This window comes from Geotrypetes seraphini, chromosome 6 (genome assembly GCF_902459505.1).
Source record: "Geotrypetes seraphini chromosome 6, aGeoSer1.1, whole genome shotgun sequence".
NCBI lineage: Eukaryota > Metazoa > Chordata > Amphibia > Gymnophiona > Dermophiidae > Geotrypetes > Geotrypetes seraphini.
Window position 1 is genome coordinate 207617609 of NC_047089.1, and position 20078 is coordinate 207637686.

Sequence of the window (20078 nt, forward strand, 5' to 3'; positions counted from 1 at the left end):
GAGAAAAACCTAAAACAAGCTTGGCTATGCAAAGGCCACGGATTTGGACTTGGAGAATAAGATGTACAGCATCAGCATCTATGAGACAAACTTGGTTCTTTTTGTTATATGAAATTTTTGGGACCCCAGTTCGTTTACAAAAGTTGGATAATTCAAAGTCTAATAGATGTAGGGACACTGGATCATCTTTTTTTTTATTGTCCATTGATACTCAATTTTTGGAAGTCAATTGGGGGGATGTTTTGCTATGTGTTTTTGTCTCCAACAGTCTTTTTTCAAAGTCTTTCTTTGCCTTCCATTGCCTTGCATTTGACTTGCAATTCCTTATATTGTTTTCTATTATTTTCAGTTGGATCCTTCTTCCACTTTCTGAAGGATTTTCTTTTAGCTCTAATAGCGTCCTTCACCTGACTTGTTAACCACACCAGCTGCTGTCTGGCCTTCCTTCCTCCTGTTTTAATACATGGAATATATCTGGTCTGGGCTTCCAATATGGTATTTTTGAATACCATCCACACTGAATGTAAATTTTTGCAGCTGCTCCTTGAAGTTTTTTTGTTTACCATTCCTTTTTCTAGAAAATGCTATTGGTTTTTATGTATTTAATTTTAGTATTATAAGGAAAATGTATTTTATTGTAGTACCATAGAAATAGATTACGTATGGAAGAATGAATACTAAACTAATGTGATCTGATGAATTTTAGATTATAATTCTCAGATGTAATGGTCTCTCTGGCTCTTGTTTTATGTAATCTGTTCTTGAACTGCTAATGTATAAGCAAAATACAAAACCTGTCATAACATATACTACGGTATACACATAGGGTAGTCTCTGTACACAAGGGCATTATTAGCTAGCTGCCTGTCTTTAGAATGCTTGGGGGGAAGGAGAGCACTTGGCACCCACCAGGTTGCAGAGAAAAAATCAGTCTGGGCAAGGATGGCTGTTGTGTTCTCTCTTTCATTAAAGGGTTTTTTGTTATACACATTATTCTTATTTCCCTCTGCATACAGCTGAGTTAATTCTCCCTCAGTCTTTGCTGTTGGCTCCTCAGGTGACTTGAGACTCTGAAGTTGGGGGGGGGGGAGTATTTTCTGGTCTTCAGAGCATTAAGGGAGATGAGTGGCATCTGTAATGTCCCTGTTGGACTGTTTTATCAAACTCAATCAATGCCAAGATGGCATTCATTTGCTTTTCTTCTTTAAAAATCTGAGAACAGGGTTGGTGTTAAACATGCAGGGGCCCTGAGCAGAAAATGGAGAGGGGACTCCATAGGAAGCTGTGCTTCCTTCAGCTTGAGGCAAGTTTGGGGGCACCCTATAGCATGCTGCTCTCTAACTCTGTCCCTGAGAATATGACATTGGGGGTATTATATTGCAAGAATTTTTGGAGACCTATCTGTAAAAAAATTTTGATTTTTCTAGGCTTTCTCTGTAAATCTTTTCACCGTTTTTATTTCCTAGACTTGATTGAGGCCGTTTAGCTGCTGTTTTCCATGCTCATCTCGTTCCCGATGAGGAGCCCAAATGAAGTACCACAGCAGGAGAAAGTCAAGCTTCAAACCATGACCTGTGCAAGTGGCCATATTTAAAGTATATCTTAGGGATCAGTTTCTGCTGGGTGTGAACCAGAGCTCTGCAGGTACTCTTTCTGAGATAAAAATTATACACGGTCTTTGGATATCTACAGGCAGTTTGAAAAGTTTTATGTTTTAATATTATTTGTAAATCGGCTGCTGCAGCCTACATATATTCTTTGTACCAATAAAATGTATAATAAAATTACGTACATATAGAGGTTTGTTTGGGGTTTTTTTTTGGGGGGGGGGATTGGAGGGAGAGACGGTTATTAATACTAGCACCCCCCAATGCATATGACACACCTTATTGTGCTCTGCGATTTTTCAGTCCAGAATGCAGTGCTTTTGCATCTTGGCGGCACTTATTTTGGGCCATAAAAAGAGGCACCTTAGTTTCATTTTTAACATTACATTTTGCGGCAATAGCGCTTAATCCTAGATCCTATATTTTCAGCACTCTTTGCTCGATTTACTCCTTCATTATGTATTCTATAATCTTTCATGAATCATTTATCCGAACTTTACTCCACACCACCAGAAAACGCTGTTCCCCAGACACCCCACAGTACGCACTCTCGGAAGTGGCGTTCCGTGACGAAAGCGGAAGCTGTTCGCCCTTGTTGCCATGCTGGTGTCCTCGGTGCCGGTCGTTGAGGGTCCTGAGAGGCAACAGCATGGCCGAGGAGCAGCAGCGGCGGGTGGAGGGTGCTGTGGACCAGATGGTGAAGGGGCTGGAGCGGGAGCAGATTCGCAAAATGCAGGTAGAGGGGCTGAGAGATCTCACGGCGAGATTAGGGGAGGAAGGGTACAGCCTTCTTCCCGTCGCATCTACCTCCCCTGGTATGGCGATAAAAGGTGATTTGACAGAGACAGGAGCTGAAGATGTGAACCCCTAGTTGCTGGATTATCTCATCCAGGGGTATCTAGAGAAAGTGTAGTCCAGCACTCGGGTTACACCGAAGTAGAACGCTGTCCCACCCGAAGTCAGTCCTTATTCACCTAGGTAGAATGGAGTACGCTACACATTTCTACCCATCAGATTATCTGCGACTTTTTTGATCAGCTCCACAGGGCAGAAAATGAATACAAGAATGCATCATCTCTCTTCAACCCAGCAAAGCACGTAGGCTAATGTGGGGGGAGAATACTACCGTTTAACTCACCACCAAACACACGCACATAGCTTCATATGCCACAGGTTTAGAACTGTTACTGAATAATCATTTCTAATCTAAAATGTAAGCTCTTTTAAGTTAGAGAGCCATGTTATATGATACTTAGTTTTGGTGGAGAAGCTATTGACAGGAAGCAGCAAGAGAAATATTTGGATGCCTGTTGATGATTTGTGTGTATTTTCAGAGAAATATGTTTCGCTGTAGTGCTGATTGCTGTGATAAAGATGCTGCCTCTATGCAACAAGTGCACAGCTGCATAGAGCAGTGTCATGCACCCCTGGCCCAAGCACAGTCTATTGTAACCAGTGAACTGGAGAGATTTCAGGTTAGTGCAACTAGAAATTGGTTAAAAGTTTCCAAAGAAACCTAGTCTGTAAGCAAGTTCATGCATTTGGGCTGCACAAACCCGAGAGAACAGTACAGTTTAGGGCAGTGTCTCTCAAACTTTCTTGAGCCAGAAGTGTGCAGACATCGCCGTGAAAACATCATGCATATGCGTGACTTCATCACGATGTCCGTGCATGTGGAGAGGCCCTCCAGATGGGCACTGAGACACCAGTAGGGGGTGCCAACAGGGAAGAGGGTCAGAGAGAAGGAGAGGCACTGGTGCCAGCTGATTGCTTAGAGCAGTATTTCTGAACTACTTCAATCTAAGTACCTCCTAAGTCTAACAAATATCAACTGAGTACCCCGACCTCAGACCTCCCTAGGCCCATCCAAGCTCTGCCCCAGATCCCATCCCCTTTACTAATTGTAATGCAACTTTTTCCATTCATTTTTCATATGCACACAATATACACAGCAGATATAAATTCTCAAAACTGACACATTTCAATCACTATATTGAAAATAAAATCATTTTACCTACCAGCGATCCTCTGAAGGCTGCTGTAATTAGCTTTAAAGGTGAAGCCAGGGGGGAAGCTGGAGATGCTAGAGAGAAGGGGAAACATACAGGCCTTTGGCGAAACGGGCAGCGCTGGCATACCGCGTAAGGAAGTCAGCTGGCCGGCGCCTCTCTTCCTCCTCAGTGTGTCGCAACACACTTGGAATCTCAAGAGGCACACTGTTTAAGATACACTGGTTTAGGGGGTGAAGAGGAGTGGGACTTGGGTGTGATAGAATGTGATGATCTAGAGATGGCCAAACAGGTTGAAAAGGCAACAGCAAAAGCTAGAAGGATGCTTAGGGAGAGGTATGGCCAGTAGGAAAAAGGAGGTATTGATGCCTGTATAAGACTCTGGTGAAACCTCATTTAGAATGTTTTTTACAATTCTGGAGAACGCACCTTGAAAAAAATATAAACAGGATAGAGTCAGTCCAGAGGAAGGCTACTAAAATGGTCAGTGGTCTTTATCATAAGATGGATGGGGACAAACTTCAAAGATCTCAATATATATACTTTGGAGGAAAGGTGGGAGAGGGGTGATATGATACAGACATAGTAACAGTAAATGACAGCAGATAAAGACCTGAACGGTCCATCCAGGCTGCCCTGTAACTCCATGCTTTACAATTTCATGATTTAATTCTCTTTTTTAATCTTTGTTTCTTCTGGGCCATAAACCTTAGAAGTCACCCAGTATTGTGCTTAGGTTCCAACTATTGGAGTTGCCATTGAAACTTATTACAGCCTATCCAAACCATCTCCTTCATGGGATTCAGACCATGAAAGTTTGCCCATTCAGTTGAAGATCCTCCGTGTTCATCCCACACTTTTTATAATTCCCTCATGGTTTTCCTCTCCATCACCTCCCTCAGGAGGGTATTTCAGGCATCCACCATCCTCTTCATGAAAAAGAACTTCCTAACATTACTCCTAAGTCTACCACCCCTCAATCTCAAATTATGTCCTCTAGTTTTACCAATTTCCTTTCTCTGGAAAAGATTTAGTCATATATTCTTTTCAAATATTTAAACGTCTGTATCATATCTCCCCTGTCCCTCCTCTAGAGTAAAATGCACGAATAATAAGGAACAGGCAAGCCTGTCAAATACATCAAACAAACAACCTTGTATCACAGTGCTCAGAAGAGTTTTGCTCTCAGACCAGACTGTGGGACAAGCCCAGATATTTGAACATCTGAAATCTCAGGTCTTAACCATTGCACTGCTTGTACTGGTGTTAATCTGGTACGAATGCTCATAACTCAAAAAAATTTATTGATTTGAATATATTGAACAGCACACTTATCCGTAATTTGCACTCAGGGCTCTAATGCATTTCATGATTAGTTGCTTCAGAAAGCCCAGTGGCTGAAGTGGCTGTCCGCTTTCAGAAGATCTACAACAAAGGAGAAAGCTTGTTATAGCAACTGATATCTCTAATGTTGAATAAGATAAGTAAAACATCGAACTACTGGCATATCAGGAGTTTATCTGTTCTTGAACAATTTTCAAACTCTGCAGGTTTGGGAACCCCTGCACTTCATTAGAGAGTTGTACAGGAATGGCGATTGTGGGTTTGCTGCGGGGATGGAAGAAGTTGCTGTGGGATTCCTGTGGGAGTGTAGTCAAAATCTCTAGTGACTTTGAGAATAAGGCTTTGAATGTACAAAAAGAGGCAGTTGGAGTACCAGAAGGATGCTTGCAATGCCCAGAGAAGCAGCTGAAACATCAGAATGAGTCTTGGAGCATTCATTGGTTGAATAGTAAATACCATTAAAAAAAAAACACACAGAGGAAATTATTGAGGCTGAGAGGAAACAGGGCTGTAAGCAAGTAAATAATAGTGTCTCAACTCCTGCTAGTACAGGAGAAGATTATTTGTGGGGATGAAATGGATCTTAGTAGTTATGGGTGAGAATGGTAAAATTTCTGTCCCAGTGCAACTCGCTACTCTACACAGAGAATAACACGGGGAAAAAAATTTGTCATCGCCCCGTCCCCACAACCACCTTCCCTGTCACCGCCCCGTCCCCGCGACCATTGTCCCCGTAGCATCCGTACAAGTCTTAGTATTGCAATATTTAGCTTATTCCTTCTTTATAAATCAAAGTTCTGGCTGCTGAACTAGAGAAACAGATGTGTTGTTTATAAATTTTTATCAACACAACTAATATACTACTTTATTCTAAAGCAAAAAAAGAAAATAAATAGAAATTTTTTTTCTGCCTTTGTTGTCTGGTTTCTGCTTTCCTCATCTTCTCATTGAATTCCTTCCATCCACTGTCTATCTTCTCTCTGCGTCTTCCATTTGCTCTTTTACTGTGCCTCTCCCTTCACACCCCCCCCCAATTAGTCTGGCACCCATCTTTTTCCCTCTGCTCCCCCATAGTCTGGCATTTCTGTCTTCTTTCCTTCCAGCGTCTTCTCCCCACTCTCTGTTCCCCATTTCTCTTCAGTGTCTTCTCCCCACTCTCTGTTCCCCATTTCTCTTCAGCGTCTTCTCCCCACTCTCTATTCCCCATTTCCCTTCAGCATCTTCTCCCACTCTCTATTCCTCATTTCCCTTCAGCGTCTTCTCCCCACTCTGTCTTCCACATTTCCCTTCAGTGTCTGTTCCTCTCCACCCCCCTTCAGCATCTGTTCCATTCCTTTCCACCACCACCCTTCCCTCTCGCCACCCCCTGCAGTGTCTGTCCCTTTCTACTGCCCTTCAGCACCCCTTGTGCGGTCTGACCATCTCCCTCTCTCTTACCTTCGTGGTGCGCTACAATGTAATTTGTGCAAGCCGCCAGAGCCTGCGAGCTCGGTCCCCATCCCATCTCGCTCTGTGTTCCTATTTTCCCCATTTCTAATATCTCCCCTATGTATCTGGCATTGCCTCCCCCCCTGTGTCCATATACCATCCCCATATATGTCCCCTTTATGTCTCTGTCCCAATGCCTCCATGCATATAATTTCCCTCCCCCATGTATCTCCCCCTCTGTGTCTCTGCCCCTATGCCCCCATGCACATAATTTCTCCTCTGTTTCTGTTACCTTCCTGTGTCCAGATTTCCCCTCTCTTCCATACCAATGTGTTTCTTCTCTGTAACCCCATCTAGCTTCTTTCCCTCTTTCTACCTTCCCCCACCCCTGCTTCCAGCATCTGGCTCACCTGTCTGTCCTCCCCTTTCTTTCCTGCTGTGGGTTTCTTTCTCTCCCTCTTCATCTCCTTGGCCCAGCATCTCTTTCCCTTTCACTCCCTCCTTCCTAGTGTGAGCTTGGGAACACGCATGATCAAGGATCGCAGCAGCTCCCTCCCGCCCGATTGCAGTGTTCTGCCATCTCCATCCCTCCACCTCACCTTAGGATTCTTCTTCTCCCAGCCACATGCCTTCAATAAGCCGTGCACGTAGCTGCTTAAATTGTTGAATCTTCTCCTCTGACGCAACCAGAAACAGGAAGTTGCATCAGAGGAGAAGGTTCAACAACTCAAGCGGCCACACCCGCGGCTTATTGAAAGTGTGTGGCTGGGAGAAGAAGAATTCAAGTTAGCACCTAAGGTGAGGTGGAGGGAGGGAGATGGCAGGAGGCGGGATGCGGCGATTGGGTGGGGATGCTGGACCGCACGATCCGTGATTGCTTCACTACGGAGACAAGACCATTCACCGCTCCATGGGGCGGTGAATGGCCTTGTCCCCGTCCCCGCAGCGACCACTGTTTTTTCTCTCCCTGTATCGGCAGGTTACCCGTGGCTAGCTGCGGGTAACAACCACCGTGTCATTCTCTAGTCTCTACATACTGCATTAGCTAAGGCGCTTTGACATTTTGTTTATTATTAACAAGTGCATTAATTTTGGGGAAGGAGGTGACCATTTATTTTGTGGTGATACATTCAGCCTTTGAAGTGAACTCTAGACTTCAGTGACCAAGCCTGAGGACTAGGCATCAGGAAGGCACACATTAGAACTGTTTTTCTGTGCCAGCTCATTATGTACTTTGAGTAGGTTGTTTTACTCCCATTCTCCAAAGCTTTTGTAAACCAAGTGTAGCAAAATATTTCCAATAATAACAGTGGCCCTTTTTCCTTCAGCAAACTATCATGGTTTCTACTCCAGACTTACTTACATGTATCTTATAAAGCTTTCTAATTATAATGTGTGGTTGAGATCCTGTTTAAAATTAAAGGCAAAATTTATGTTAAAACTATATTTACAATAAGCCAGTGGCATAGGTAATAGAGTGATACTTGGATGTTTTGAAGAAGTATTAAAGAAACATTCAACAGACTGAAAGAGATTCCATAAATTTGGCAAAAACTAAAAAGCTGAGGGAGGACATATAAAATTGATAGAAATTAGTTCAACTATTGTATTATAATTTAGTTAATATTCTGGATAAATAAAAATAATAAAACACATTTTATTGGATGCCATCCTACTTTAGAAGGAAATTGTGCACAAAATTTAGATATAAAAAGACCATGGAAGTGAGTCACTTTGTTGTATCTGTCACAAAAGGTGCTATAGAAAATTATAATAAGCATAAAGATGAATAGAAACATGATTGCAGATAAAGGCCAAAAGGGCCATCCAGTCTACCCATCCACAGTAACCATTATCTTTTCCTCTCTCTAAGAGATCCCACGTGCCTGTCCCACGCTTTCTTGAATTCAGACACAGTCTCTGTCTCTACCACCTCTTCTGGGAGATTGTTCCAGGCATCTACCACACTTTCTGTAAAAAAATTATTTCCTTAGATTACTTCTGAGCCTATTACATGTTAACTTCATTATATGCCCTCTCATTCCAAAGCTTCCTTTCAAATGAAAGAGACTCATGCAGATTTACACCACTTAGATATTTAAAAGTTTCTATCATATCTCCCCTTTCCTCCTATTGAGATCTTTAAGTCTGTTCCTATGTGTCTTATGACAAAGACCATGCACCATTTCAGTAGCCTTCTTCTAGACCAGGAGTGTCAAAGTCCCTCCTCGAGGGCCGCAATCCAGTCGGGTTTTCAGGATTTCGCCAATGAATATGCATGAGATCTATTAGCATACAATGAAAGCAGTGCATGCAAATAGATCTCATGTATATTCATTGGGGAAATCCTGAAAGCCTGACTGAATTGTGGCCCTCAAGGAGGGACTTTGACACCCCCTGCTCTAGACTGACTCCATCCTTTTTATATCTTTTTGAAGTTGCGGTCTCCAGAATTGTGAAAAGCTTCTGTGGGTAACCTGGATAGGATTTCAGGCATTTGTGTATATAGAGAAGCAGAGCTGTGATTTTTTTTTCCCCTGTGTTATTATAGGATCGACTGGCTCGTTGCACCATGCATTGTAATGACAAAGCCAGGGATGCCTTTGATACAGGCAGCAAAGAGCCACAGGTGAAACTACAGCTACAGACCTGTATCACACAGTGTGTGGATGACCACTTGAATCTCATCCCCAGCATGACCAAGAAACTTAAAGAAACATTGATCGCTGCTACAAAATAGAATTTCCTCCTTACTGAAGGTTTTATATGAACAGTGTATCAAATGTCAGAAATCTGAGAGAGAACAGAAAGAGCTTTTAATCTTTATGCTATACCAACACATTTTAAGTGTGTAACTGGTAGCAAAGTTCATATATTTTAAATATATGAAATAATTTTTTGGCTGCTGTTTACTGGAGATCACAGTAACATAGGCACTGAGTACATGTTTCTTTTTCCTCCCCTCATTTTATGAAGGTTGATTTTATCTTTGCACTGGTAATATGATGCCATCTGTTTAGCCTTTCATATTGTGATAAGGGACTTTATTATAAGCTGTATAAAAATTGAAATTTGTACCTTCTAATTTCATTAATACAAAGTTTACTATTTTAGCATGCATTTAATGTTGCTGCAGGTCAACTGTCTTTAAGATTCAAGTCTGGAAACCCTTGGCAGCAGGATTGAAAAGCATTCAGCAATGGATATGTGTAGCAGAACCTGGAACTGGCCATTTTTCTTCTGTGCAATTCAGAGAAAACTGTATACTGTTCCAAAACACACTGCCAGTCAGTTAAGCAAAAAGGACACAGGAAAATACTTTTATACATAAGCTCTTCCTGCTAATGTGTGACTTTCTTGAGGTTGTACAGGATGTTAAAGGCAGAGATTGGATTCAGGCTTGGATCTGCTACTCATTATGTTGTCCTCTAATTTCCTCAAAAAACATCCAACCAGCACTACAAACAATCATACACAAAATTGGAGAAAAGACCTCAGTGTCTAATAGGGGTGCCAAAAACAACTTCCCATTTAGACAAACCTATTTCAAAATACTGACATTGAGACAGGCAGACACATCCTTGGTCAAAAAACTCCAAGATAAGTGGAAAAATACATTTCTTATTACAACTGTCATCTAAGTATATCAAAATAACATCACACTTATCTGAAAAGAATTCATAGTAGTCTTCGTAGTACTGGGTTGTAGAAGCAGGGAAAACCCCGCACAGTGGAGCATGAGCAAAAAAGCAAAAACGGATATTCACTCTTCACCTCTTGCACGCTATCGCCACAATTTCCAACAGGGCTCCCTATTTTGCAAACAATTCCCTGATGAAGCTTGTTTGCGAAACAGGGAGCCTTGTTGGAAATTGTGGCGATAGCGTGCAAGAGGTGAAGAGTGAATATCCTTTTTTGCTCATGCTCCACTGTGCGGGGTTTTTCCTGCTTCTACAACCCAGTACTACGAAGACTACTATGAATTCTTTTCAGATAAGTGTGATGTTATTTTGATATACTTAGATGACAGTTGTAATAAGAAATGTATTTTTCCACTTATCTTGGAGTTTTTTGACTGAGGATGTGTCTGCCTGTCTCAATGTCAGTATTTTGAGATCGTTTGTCTAAATGGGAAGTTGTTTTTGGCACCCCTATTAGACACTGAGGTCTTTTCTCCAATTTTGTGTATGATTGTTGGTAGTGCTGAGTGGATGTTTTTTGTTGAAGATATTATATTGACATCCTTTCTTGTGTTTGGGAAATTTTTGTAAAAATTGTCCTTTAATTTCCAACATAATGTACCAGATCAGGTAAACCCCCTTTTTCTCTTGTTTAAGTGATATTTCTCTCAAAGATGACATGGAGGAGCATCATTAAATTGACATCATGAAATTGTTGGTAGTCATTGAATAAATCATTTCTTCCCCCCCCCCCCCCCACTTTTTATGAAGCCGCATTAGGCTTTTTTATCACCGGCCACAGCGGTTAGCTCCAATGTTCATAGGAATTCTATGAATGTTGGAACTAATATTGCTGTGGCTGGCAATAAAACAGCCTAATATGTCTTCATAAAAGGGGGGGAGGTTAATGAGAAGTTGCACATGAGTTCCAGTGTTAATGCTGCTGGGGAATACTGGTTGTCATTTGAAATGTTGCTCTCTGAACATTTAGAAAAATGGTACCAGTGAATTCTCTCCAACACACATACAACCATAATGGAGTGACTTCTTTTTGTTAGCTCTAGATTTCATGCATCTTGTGTCCTCAAACCTTCTAGCATTTCTCTCTCATATTTTTTGGGAAGTATTTGCTAAGAGTTGGATTTAGCATTGTATTTCTGAATCAATAAAAAAAATTCTTAATATAATTTGCAAACCTCAATTATTCAAACAGCTATTGTTTTACAAGAACAGAAAAAAAGAGCAAAACTGTTCTCACCCATTCACCTTATCTAGGGTTATAGATTGCTTTTAGACAATGAATGTTGTTTCCTAGAAGAGGTATGAATTCAGTATTCAAATCCTGATTAATTTGTATATATACAATGGAATAAATCACTTATTGGGTACAGCTGTTCATGTGCCAGCCTGAACATTTTCTCAGGAGAAGTCAGTACATTGCTAAAATACAATTCATGAAAATGCTTGTGTAAGTTCTCCATACTAGTCAAATGCAATTGCATAATAAATTATTCAGGTTCTAAAGCTACAAGATCTCTCAATAGTATAAATGGCTGAATGCCTGTAAATATTTGACCAGCAACATTTTGCCATGCTGAAAATAATGTGCTAACTCAAATGGATATATGACACCTCTCTTCAGTATAAATCATTTTTTATACACCTCCATTAATATACTATGAGACCGTAGAAGGGCTTATGGTTATTTCTAAACAGTATGGGAAGATTATATAGAAATTATCTGGGTGATGTAGTAATAAACCATTAACCAAAATCTTCAAGCCTACAGGGATCATGTACATAGTCCAGATGTTTCTGCCCTTTTGGACTGTAACAACAATGCAGCACAACACAATACAACATCCGTTTGACTTGGGATCTGAGAACATGTGAGGTGTTAAATAGATACCCTTGTATCTAGTTCAGATATGTTAAGGGTAGATCTTTAGAAATTAGTAGTAAGTTAGTCAAGCTATGCAAATGAGTCTCCTTGTATTGCATATGTGCAAATATATCCCATCGATACTCAGTGAAAAGCTGAAAAATGAGACTTGTTTATGGCAAAGGCTGAAGTTTGCCATACCTTATTCAGGGTGTTGCTAGAGGGTGATGAGAACAATTTTACCCTTTCCTGAAAGTGCATAATTATGTATCTACAAGCTTTATTTCTGTACTGCCACTAGGTGTATGCAGCGTTGTATAGATACACCTAAAAAACAGACCCTGTTCAATAGAACTTATAGTCTAGCTAAGACACAAAGAAAAGTCTTCCAGTTCAGCCGTGGGATTTGCGTTGGAGCTGCTGCCTGTGGCTTTGTGCAGAGAAACAACTGCGGCTGGAAGGAGGATGGAGTCAGCCAGAAGTTAACACCTGCCAGAGGGAGGCACATACATGGGGCACAGAATGAAGGAAGGGAGAGAGAGGGGCACGTTGGGGACACGGGAGGGAGGGAGGGAGAGGGGCAGTTGGGCCATGGATGGGAGCACAAACTTTGGACAAAGGATGGAAGGAAGGAGGCATGAACTTAGGACACAGAATGGAGGGAGAGAGGGAAATACGCTGAGGTAGGGAATGGAATAAAAAGGGAGAATTGGGTATCTGAGTGAGAGGGAAAGAGAAGGTGTACATGGGAAGATGAAGAAAGAGGAGAATTGTTGGGCCTAGGGAGGGAGAGAGATTGGATATGGTGGTGGGAGAGGAGTGAGGTAGAGATGCATGAGAAAAAGAGAGATGAGAGGGAGTAATAGATGTGGAGAGGAAACAGTGGGATGGATGGAAAGGGATGCAAGAGGAGCCTCAAGGAGGTGGAGAATGGGAGAAGAATACTAGGATCCGAGTTATATACAAATTCAATTTAAGAACAGTTTAAAAAATGGAACCCGTTCTTAACCCAGGGACTGCCTGTAGTTTTGAATTTTCAAATAAGTACGGCCCATTTTTGGCGCACTTTTACTGGCAGTAGCCATCTTGGATTTTAAGTGATCTTTTTTTCAAAAGCATCTATCTGCCTCCCAAAAAAACCCTATTTTGATTCTAACCACCTGGGATAGATTCCTCAGGTGGTAAGGATGTGATTTCATGTTGAATTTGTGCCGCATATCCAGTGGAGGACTGTCTATGTACTGTGTTCCACAGTATGTGCAAGGGAGAGGCGGGAACTTTGAGTTTAGCTCCGTCCTTGTCCTCCAGGGCTGGTGAACCACTATGGGTCCATGAAATGGGCAGAAAATATCACCTGGGACTCTTTTCTCAAGACAATGTAGAGCGAAGGCATGTGGCATCTGGGGACTCTATGTAGGTTTCTGCAGGCTTCATTTACTTCCCCTGCACTAGGCTTCTCCCCAGAGTTTGTGAATCTCATGCAGAAAGCCTTCCTAACATAGCCAGGACAAGTGATGCAGCCCCAGTGTTTGCTTCTTGGCTAAACAAGTTGGACCCTAGCTCTAGTAATACTTCGGAATAGGATTAGCAAGACAGGAGATCAGACTTCATGCCACTTTTGTTACAAGTCTCTGATGTGGTCCTGGATGACTGGTTCCCTTTTTGGGTCCATTAATCATAAGTTCTCCCTGTTCTGGACCAGATTATGACCCTTGTATCTGCCGCCTCTTCAAGTATGTTTCTGTCCACCACTTTATTTCTGATGCTGTTAAAAAATTGAAGCTGGAAGCTCAGCCCTCCACTTCCAAATGCACGGTCATGAGTGATTATAATGCCCAGACTTCTTTCTTTCCAGCACATCCAGACATTGCCCTGGTTATAGAGCAGTGGAAGACCCCGGAGGGTTCCTTGAGAGTGGCTAAGGCTATAGCTAAACTTTATCCCATGGCACCTAAGTTCCAGCAGCTCTTTGACTAACAAGGTGGATTTGGCAGTGGCTCGGGTTACCAGGTGTACATCTTTTCATAGCGAAGGTGGTGTTATGCTAAAAGATTTGCAGGATGGACATGATTCTCAAGAAGCAGTTTGAAGCTTTTTGGGAATCAAGGTGGCTGCATGTGATAATTGCAGTCTCCCATCCCCCCTTAAGCAGCTTTTGGAAGTAAGAAAATAAGCTTCATAGGAGCTGCTGGTTCCAGACAACTGACGAGATAACAACTCAGCGGTACCCAGTACAAGATTGTGGCGACACCAGTGAAAACAGGCTTTTGCGGCTGGTGTCATGATTTTTGCAGTTCTCTGGGTCTCGCTACGTCTGGTGTCCCCTGAGGAAGGCATTTAGACAAGCTGAAATTTAGATCCTTATTGGGACTGCACTTTTTATAGAATAAAGATTTTTGCTTGGTTGGAAGGACATCTCCCTTGCCTTTTTCCTTTGTACTCTCAACTTCAAAAAGAGCCATCTAGAACCAACCCAGAATTTGGGAGTATTTGAGCATTCTTTTCGACATGGCCTATGGCTGAGTTTTTCTTCCTGAGCCACACACAAGTTCCTGTCTGGCATTAGCTTTGGGTGTTGGACTCCATGGCAGCTACTCTGGAGGTTATCCCTGGGCCAGGGCTCATATGTTGCCTCTCCAGGACTCTCTTCTGTCTCGGTGATCTCCACAGAATCATCCTTTTCAGATGCAGCTCCCTTGGACAAGGGCTGCGAAGATTAGCCTGCGCAGGTGGTTTCAGGATGCATCCCTGTTGAAGGGCATGCCTGTCCAGATCTTGGAATGGATTGCTCTCACAACCAATGCCAGCCTGTTTGGCTGGGGAGCTCAATGTGGGGACTGCTCGATTCAGAGCCAGTGGACTTCCCTTCAGAAGAAGTGGTCCATAAACTGTCTGGAACTCTGAGCCATTTGGCTAGCCTTGAAGGCTCTAGGGCAGTGGTTCCCAACCCTGTCCTGGAGGACCACTAGCCAGTCAGGTTTTCAGGATAGCCCTAATAAATATGCATAAGAGAGATTTGCATATCATGGAGGTGACAGGCATGTAAATCTACTCCATGCATATTCATTAAGGCTATCCTGAAAACCTGACTGGCTGGTGGTCCTCCAGGATAGGGTTGGGAATCACTGCTCTAAGGAGCTGTAGTGTATGTGAACATACAAGGAGGCACCAGAAGTGCTCCCTTACACCTGAAAGTTCTGATGCTCTTTTGGTGGCAGAAACCCACATTCTGGTTCTTTCTGTGGCCCATGTGGCTGGAGTGGAAAATTTTCAGGCTGACTTTTCTGAGTCAGCAGTGCCTGGATTGCTTTTCCACAGGGTATTTGATTTGATTGTGTGACGCTGGGGCTGACCCGTGATGGATTTTATGGTTTCTGCCAAGAACTTGAAAGTCAAACATTTCTTCAGTCAAAGAAAAAATCAGGAAGCTCTGTGTTTGATGCATTGGCCAGCCCTGGCTATGCGACAGTCTTCTTTATCTCTTCCCACCTTGGCCCATGGTAGGCCGGGTTATCTGCAGGATTGCACCTCATCCAGGCCTAGTGAGCCTGGTAGCTCCAAACTGGTCTTGCCAGCCATGGTATGCAGACATAATATGGCTTCAGCAAGACAGGAGCCTCAAGCTGCCTCTTCATCACGGGCTCCTCAGTCAGGGTAACAATATATCTAAAGTGCAACCAGTGTAAACACAGCAAGTGAAAACCAAGGCACTGGTAATGACTCAAACCAATATATTTTAAAGCATAAGGGGAAGAGACTTCAGAGACCTTTTTAAGCCATAATGATGATTGAATCAGGCTAAAAAAGCAGGTCAAGCCTCAATCATCAGTCAGACCCCAAATACTTATGTGTATATATATATATAAATTCAATCAGTGCTTATAGTGCAAATATTCAATATCACCCAACTAGACTTTAAATTGTTGTGAAAACAAAAAAGACAGTGCTCAATTTTTTAAAATGCACTTATCTTTAGAAAATGCCACGTTTACCGGCCAGCACAAGTTATTGAAAGCCCAACGGGGCCTCCGTTTCACCTGAACTATCAGGACTTCATCAAGAGCAGTGCTGTAAAACATTTAAAGCAAAAAACAACGTGACTAAATGCTAAACCTTAAATAAATCAATACAATTTATTGTGGTTAGTGAAAAACTACAGACGAACACTACCTGTTGCCAAAGCTTTCATTGACAAAATGGTGTCTAGTGCTATAGATGCTGCTGAACCTTTAAGCCAATGACTGCTCTAAACGTCAAGACTAAGCTGACCAATTAGAAGTTACTACTGCCAAAACGTAAAAATTGCATGAATAAATGAAAAACTAAACAAAACTGAACTCAATAGAAAGCACCCCAGTCAATTTTGTCATTTAAACCTTGCAGATGCAAAGTCTGCAGAGTAAAAATCCCAAAAGATTCTCTTCTCAGGGCAAGATGCCAATCTCCACCCCATGGATGTTTCTTAACCACTTTGATTACAATACATTTTAACTCTTGGAAGCTATGTTTGTAAGAAATGTAATGTTGCACAAGAGGTTCCCTCACAATCTGCCTTTTAATGTTTGACTTATGTTCTGTGAGACGGACTTTCAACTCTGGATGTCATCCCTACGTACAACATCTCTCACAAACATTTAATCACGTAGACACCGTGATTAGACTTACAGTTACTGAACTGTTTCAGCAAAAACTTTCGCTTAGTAATGGGATGAATTAAATCCTTTAAACATTCACTGCACAGGTAGAGCAAGAACCACATTTGTAATGTCCTGTAGGCAAAACATTAATGGGAGATTTGGGCGGTAACATGGAAGGACACAAGAACTCCTTCATATTTTTTCTGCTAGAAAAAGCAAACCTGAGACTAACCTCTTTGAAAGGATCCAGAGATTGGACAATGTCCCAGCGCTGTCTGATCAGGTCCGCAATTACAGCACTTTTAGTTGAATGTTTAAGAACACATGTAAAGACCTGATCAGATGCTTGATCAACTTCCTCAGACTTGTCAACCAGTAGTTGTTCTCTATCATTGAATTTTGCTCTCGTATAAGCCTGCCTCAAAGTGGTTTTTGGATATCCCCTCATCTGCAGTTTCTTTTTCATTTGATTTGCCTGGATTTAAAGTCTCCTAAATCAGTGCAATTTCTGCGCAATCTCAACATCTGTGAAAAGGCATACTGTTCCTTAAATGTTGAGGATGACAACTTGAAAATTCCAAAAAATTGTTTTTCGTCATGGGTTTTTCATATGATTTAGTAATAAATCCATGGTTGTCATTAATGATCAAAATATCAAGAAAATTCACTGACTGTGCAGAAAAATTGGCTGTAAACGGTATGTGGGGATCACATGTGTTGAGCCAGCAGACAAAACTGTCTAGCTGAGTTTGCGAACCCATCCAGAGCATAAAGACGTCATCGATGTATCTCCACCAGGTGTACATTTTTTCAAAAAATGGAGAATAATACACCCAAGTTGTCTCAAATTGGATCATAAAAAGATTTGCAACTGAAGGGGCAAAAGTTGCACCCATTGCAACCCCACTCACTTGCTTAAATAAATTCCCATCAAATGTAAAAAAGTTTTCACACATTGCCAAACGCGATAACTGTACTAAAAAATCTGATGGAATAGCATGAGGATTAGGACGTATTTCAAGTACAGTGATAATGACATCTAGTGCTTCAGATTGCAGTCTAGATGTATATAATGGTGAGACATCTAGCATTGCTAGAATGAAAGGACCCGCACTAATGTCAATCATGTTTAACCTTGACAGAAAATGTTTAGAATCTTTAATGTACAAACTGCATTTAGGAACACAGACAAACACATTTTGTCAATAAAAGCTTTGGCAACAGGTAGTGTTCATCTGCAGTTTTTCACTAACTACATTAAATTGCATTAATTTATTTATTTAAGGTTTAGCATTTAGTCACGTTTTTTTTTTACCTTAAATGTTTACAGCACTGCTCCTGACAAAGCCTTGATAATTCGGGTGAAAAAGAGGCCCCATTGGGCTTTTAATAACTTGTGCTGGCTGGTGAACATGGTGTTTTCTAAAGATACGTGCATTTTTAAAAACTGAGCACTGTCTTTTTTGTTTTCACAACAATTTAAAGTCTAGTTGGGTGATATTGAATATTTACACTATAAGCACTGATTGACTTTATATATAGACATAAATATTTGGGGGTCTGTCCGATGATTGAGGTTTTGACCTGCTTTTTTAGCCTGATTCAATCATCATAGCTTAAAAAGGTTGCTGAGGTCTCTTCCCCTTATGCTTGAGTCATTACCAGTGCCTTGGTTTTCACTCCTCAGTCAGGGGCCAGTCCCTATGGAGAATCCACAGCGCTTTGAACTTATGGCATGGCTCTTGAGTGTACGGCCCTAGTTCACAAGGGATATTCAGATGTGGTTATTGACACTCTACTCCAGGCTAAGAAACTTTCTACTATGGCGGCCTATGCAAAAGCCTGGAAGGCTTTTCAGCAGTGATATGCAAAGGACCAGGTGGAACCACTTCAAGCTCCTATCCTAGTCATACTGGCTTTCCTTCAGGATAGGCTAGAGGAAGGCCTTGCAATAGCTTCCCTCATGATGCAAGAGGCCAGACTTTATTGCTTCCTGACTCAAAATCACAATGCTTCACTGATGACTCATCCAGATGTGACCAGATTCCTCTGGGGAGCACTCCGGTTAAGGCCCCTGCTGTGGCGTCCCTTTCCGTCTTGGAACCTTAACATTGTTCTGAAGGGCTTCACATGAGCCTTTCAAGGATGCTTCCCTTTCAGACCTCACTGTTAAGACTGTGTTTCTGGTGGCAATTGTTTCAGCACGGTATATCTCAGAACTGCAGGCTCTCTCCTATAGGGAGCCCTTCCTCAGGTTCATGGATGAGGGCGTCCCTCTCTGTGCTGTTCCTCCTTTCTTCCAGTGGTATCAGATTTTCACAAGAACCAGGAAGTTTGTCTGCCTGCTTTTCAATCTACAGGATCTGACAAAAAGGATAGAGTGTTGAAGAAGCTGGACATGCGCAGAGTTTTGCTTCAGTACTTGGACAAGACCAATGATTTTTGTCTGTCAGACCACCTGTTTGTGCTCATTAGCCACTCCCATTGGGGCAGGTTGGCGTCCACGGCCTTTACAGCTTTATGGATTTGCATGGCCATTTCTTTGGTGTACATTACCTGCTGTAAGCAGCTAACAGTTTTTCTCAAATTACACTCAACCAGGGGTGTGAATTCTTCCTGGGAAGAGTCTCGGGCAGTGCCTCCCAGACAGATTTGTCAAGTGGCTACTTGGTCTACTCTACATACTTTTTCTAAATTTTACAGAGTGGATATGGTAGATCGAGAGGATGCCGCTTTTGGGTCCTCGGGATTGTTGGCAGGCTCTTTTGTCCCTCTCTAGATGTCAATCACTGCTTTGGTACATTATCATATAAGGACTGTGGAGATGTAACAGAATGAAAGATTAGGTTCTTATCTAGATAATCTTATTTCTGTTACTCTAATATGGAGTCCATAAGACCCACCCTTTGTGTATTCTGTATAGCCTGCTTTCTGCCTCGGATGTTTCTATATTCCGGGCCTGGAGTTCTTCTCCTGTCGACCAGATGGCCAAGCGCAAAGAAATCCAATATTAGTAAGTGTATGCCTTAGCCTCTGGCTCCCTTATTGTTAGTTCTAGTTGCACACAGCAGGTTGTTTCTCTATGGTTGTTTTTTTCAATTGCTATGAAATGTTGTTCTAATTCTTGTTTTCTAAGTTACAGAGAAGATCAGAACAGTTTATTATATGTGGGGAAGTTCCCCATATCCCTCCTTTGTATTCTGTTCCAGTGGAGCTCAATTGTTTTAGAACATAACTGGAGGGTGCACTGTGCTTCAACTCTATACTGGAGGTGCTCAAAGCTGTAAGTATTCTCACTTCTGCAAGTCCAGTTTGTGGGAACAGATTGATCACCATACTTAGCAACACCATACATATGGACTCTGTAGTAGATTAACAGAAAATTATCCAGATAAGAACCTAATCTTTCATTAAAAGTGAGAGACTATGATCTGGAAGAGCCAGTATTTAACATTTAAAAGCAACCTCAAGAAGGTATGGGTTAAATGAAA

At 41.9% G+C, this 20078-nt stretch overlaps 1 protein-coding gene across 2 annotated transcripts; it reads left to right on the forward strand.

The window, feature by feature from the left end:
• Positions 1 to 2187: 2187 nt before the first annotated feature.
• On the forward strand, positions 2188 to 9897 carry FAM136A (family with sequence similarity 136 member A). Of its 2 annotated transcripts, none has more exons than XM_033949348.1 (3): positions 2188 to 2343; positions 2942 to 3082; positions 8940 to 9897. In XM_033949348.1, exons 1-3 carry the CDS (start codon positions 2257 to 2259, stop codon positions 9126 to 9128), a joined length of 417 nt encoding a protein of 138 aa, XP_033805239.1. In that variant the 5' UTR covers positions 2188 to 2256; the 3' UTR covers positions 9129 to 9897. The 2 variants fall into 2 exon arrangements, with proteins under 2 accessions (XP_033805239.1, XP_033805241.1); XM_033949350.1 differs by having other exon boundaries at positions 2310 to 2437.
• The last annotated feature ends 10181 nt before the right edge of the window (positions 9898 to 20078 follow it).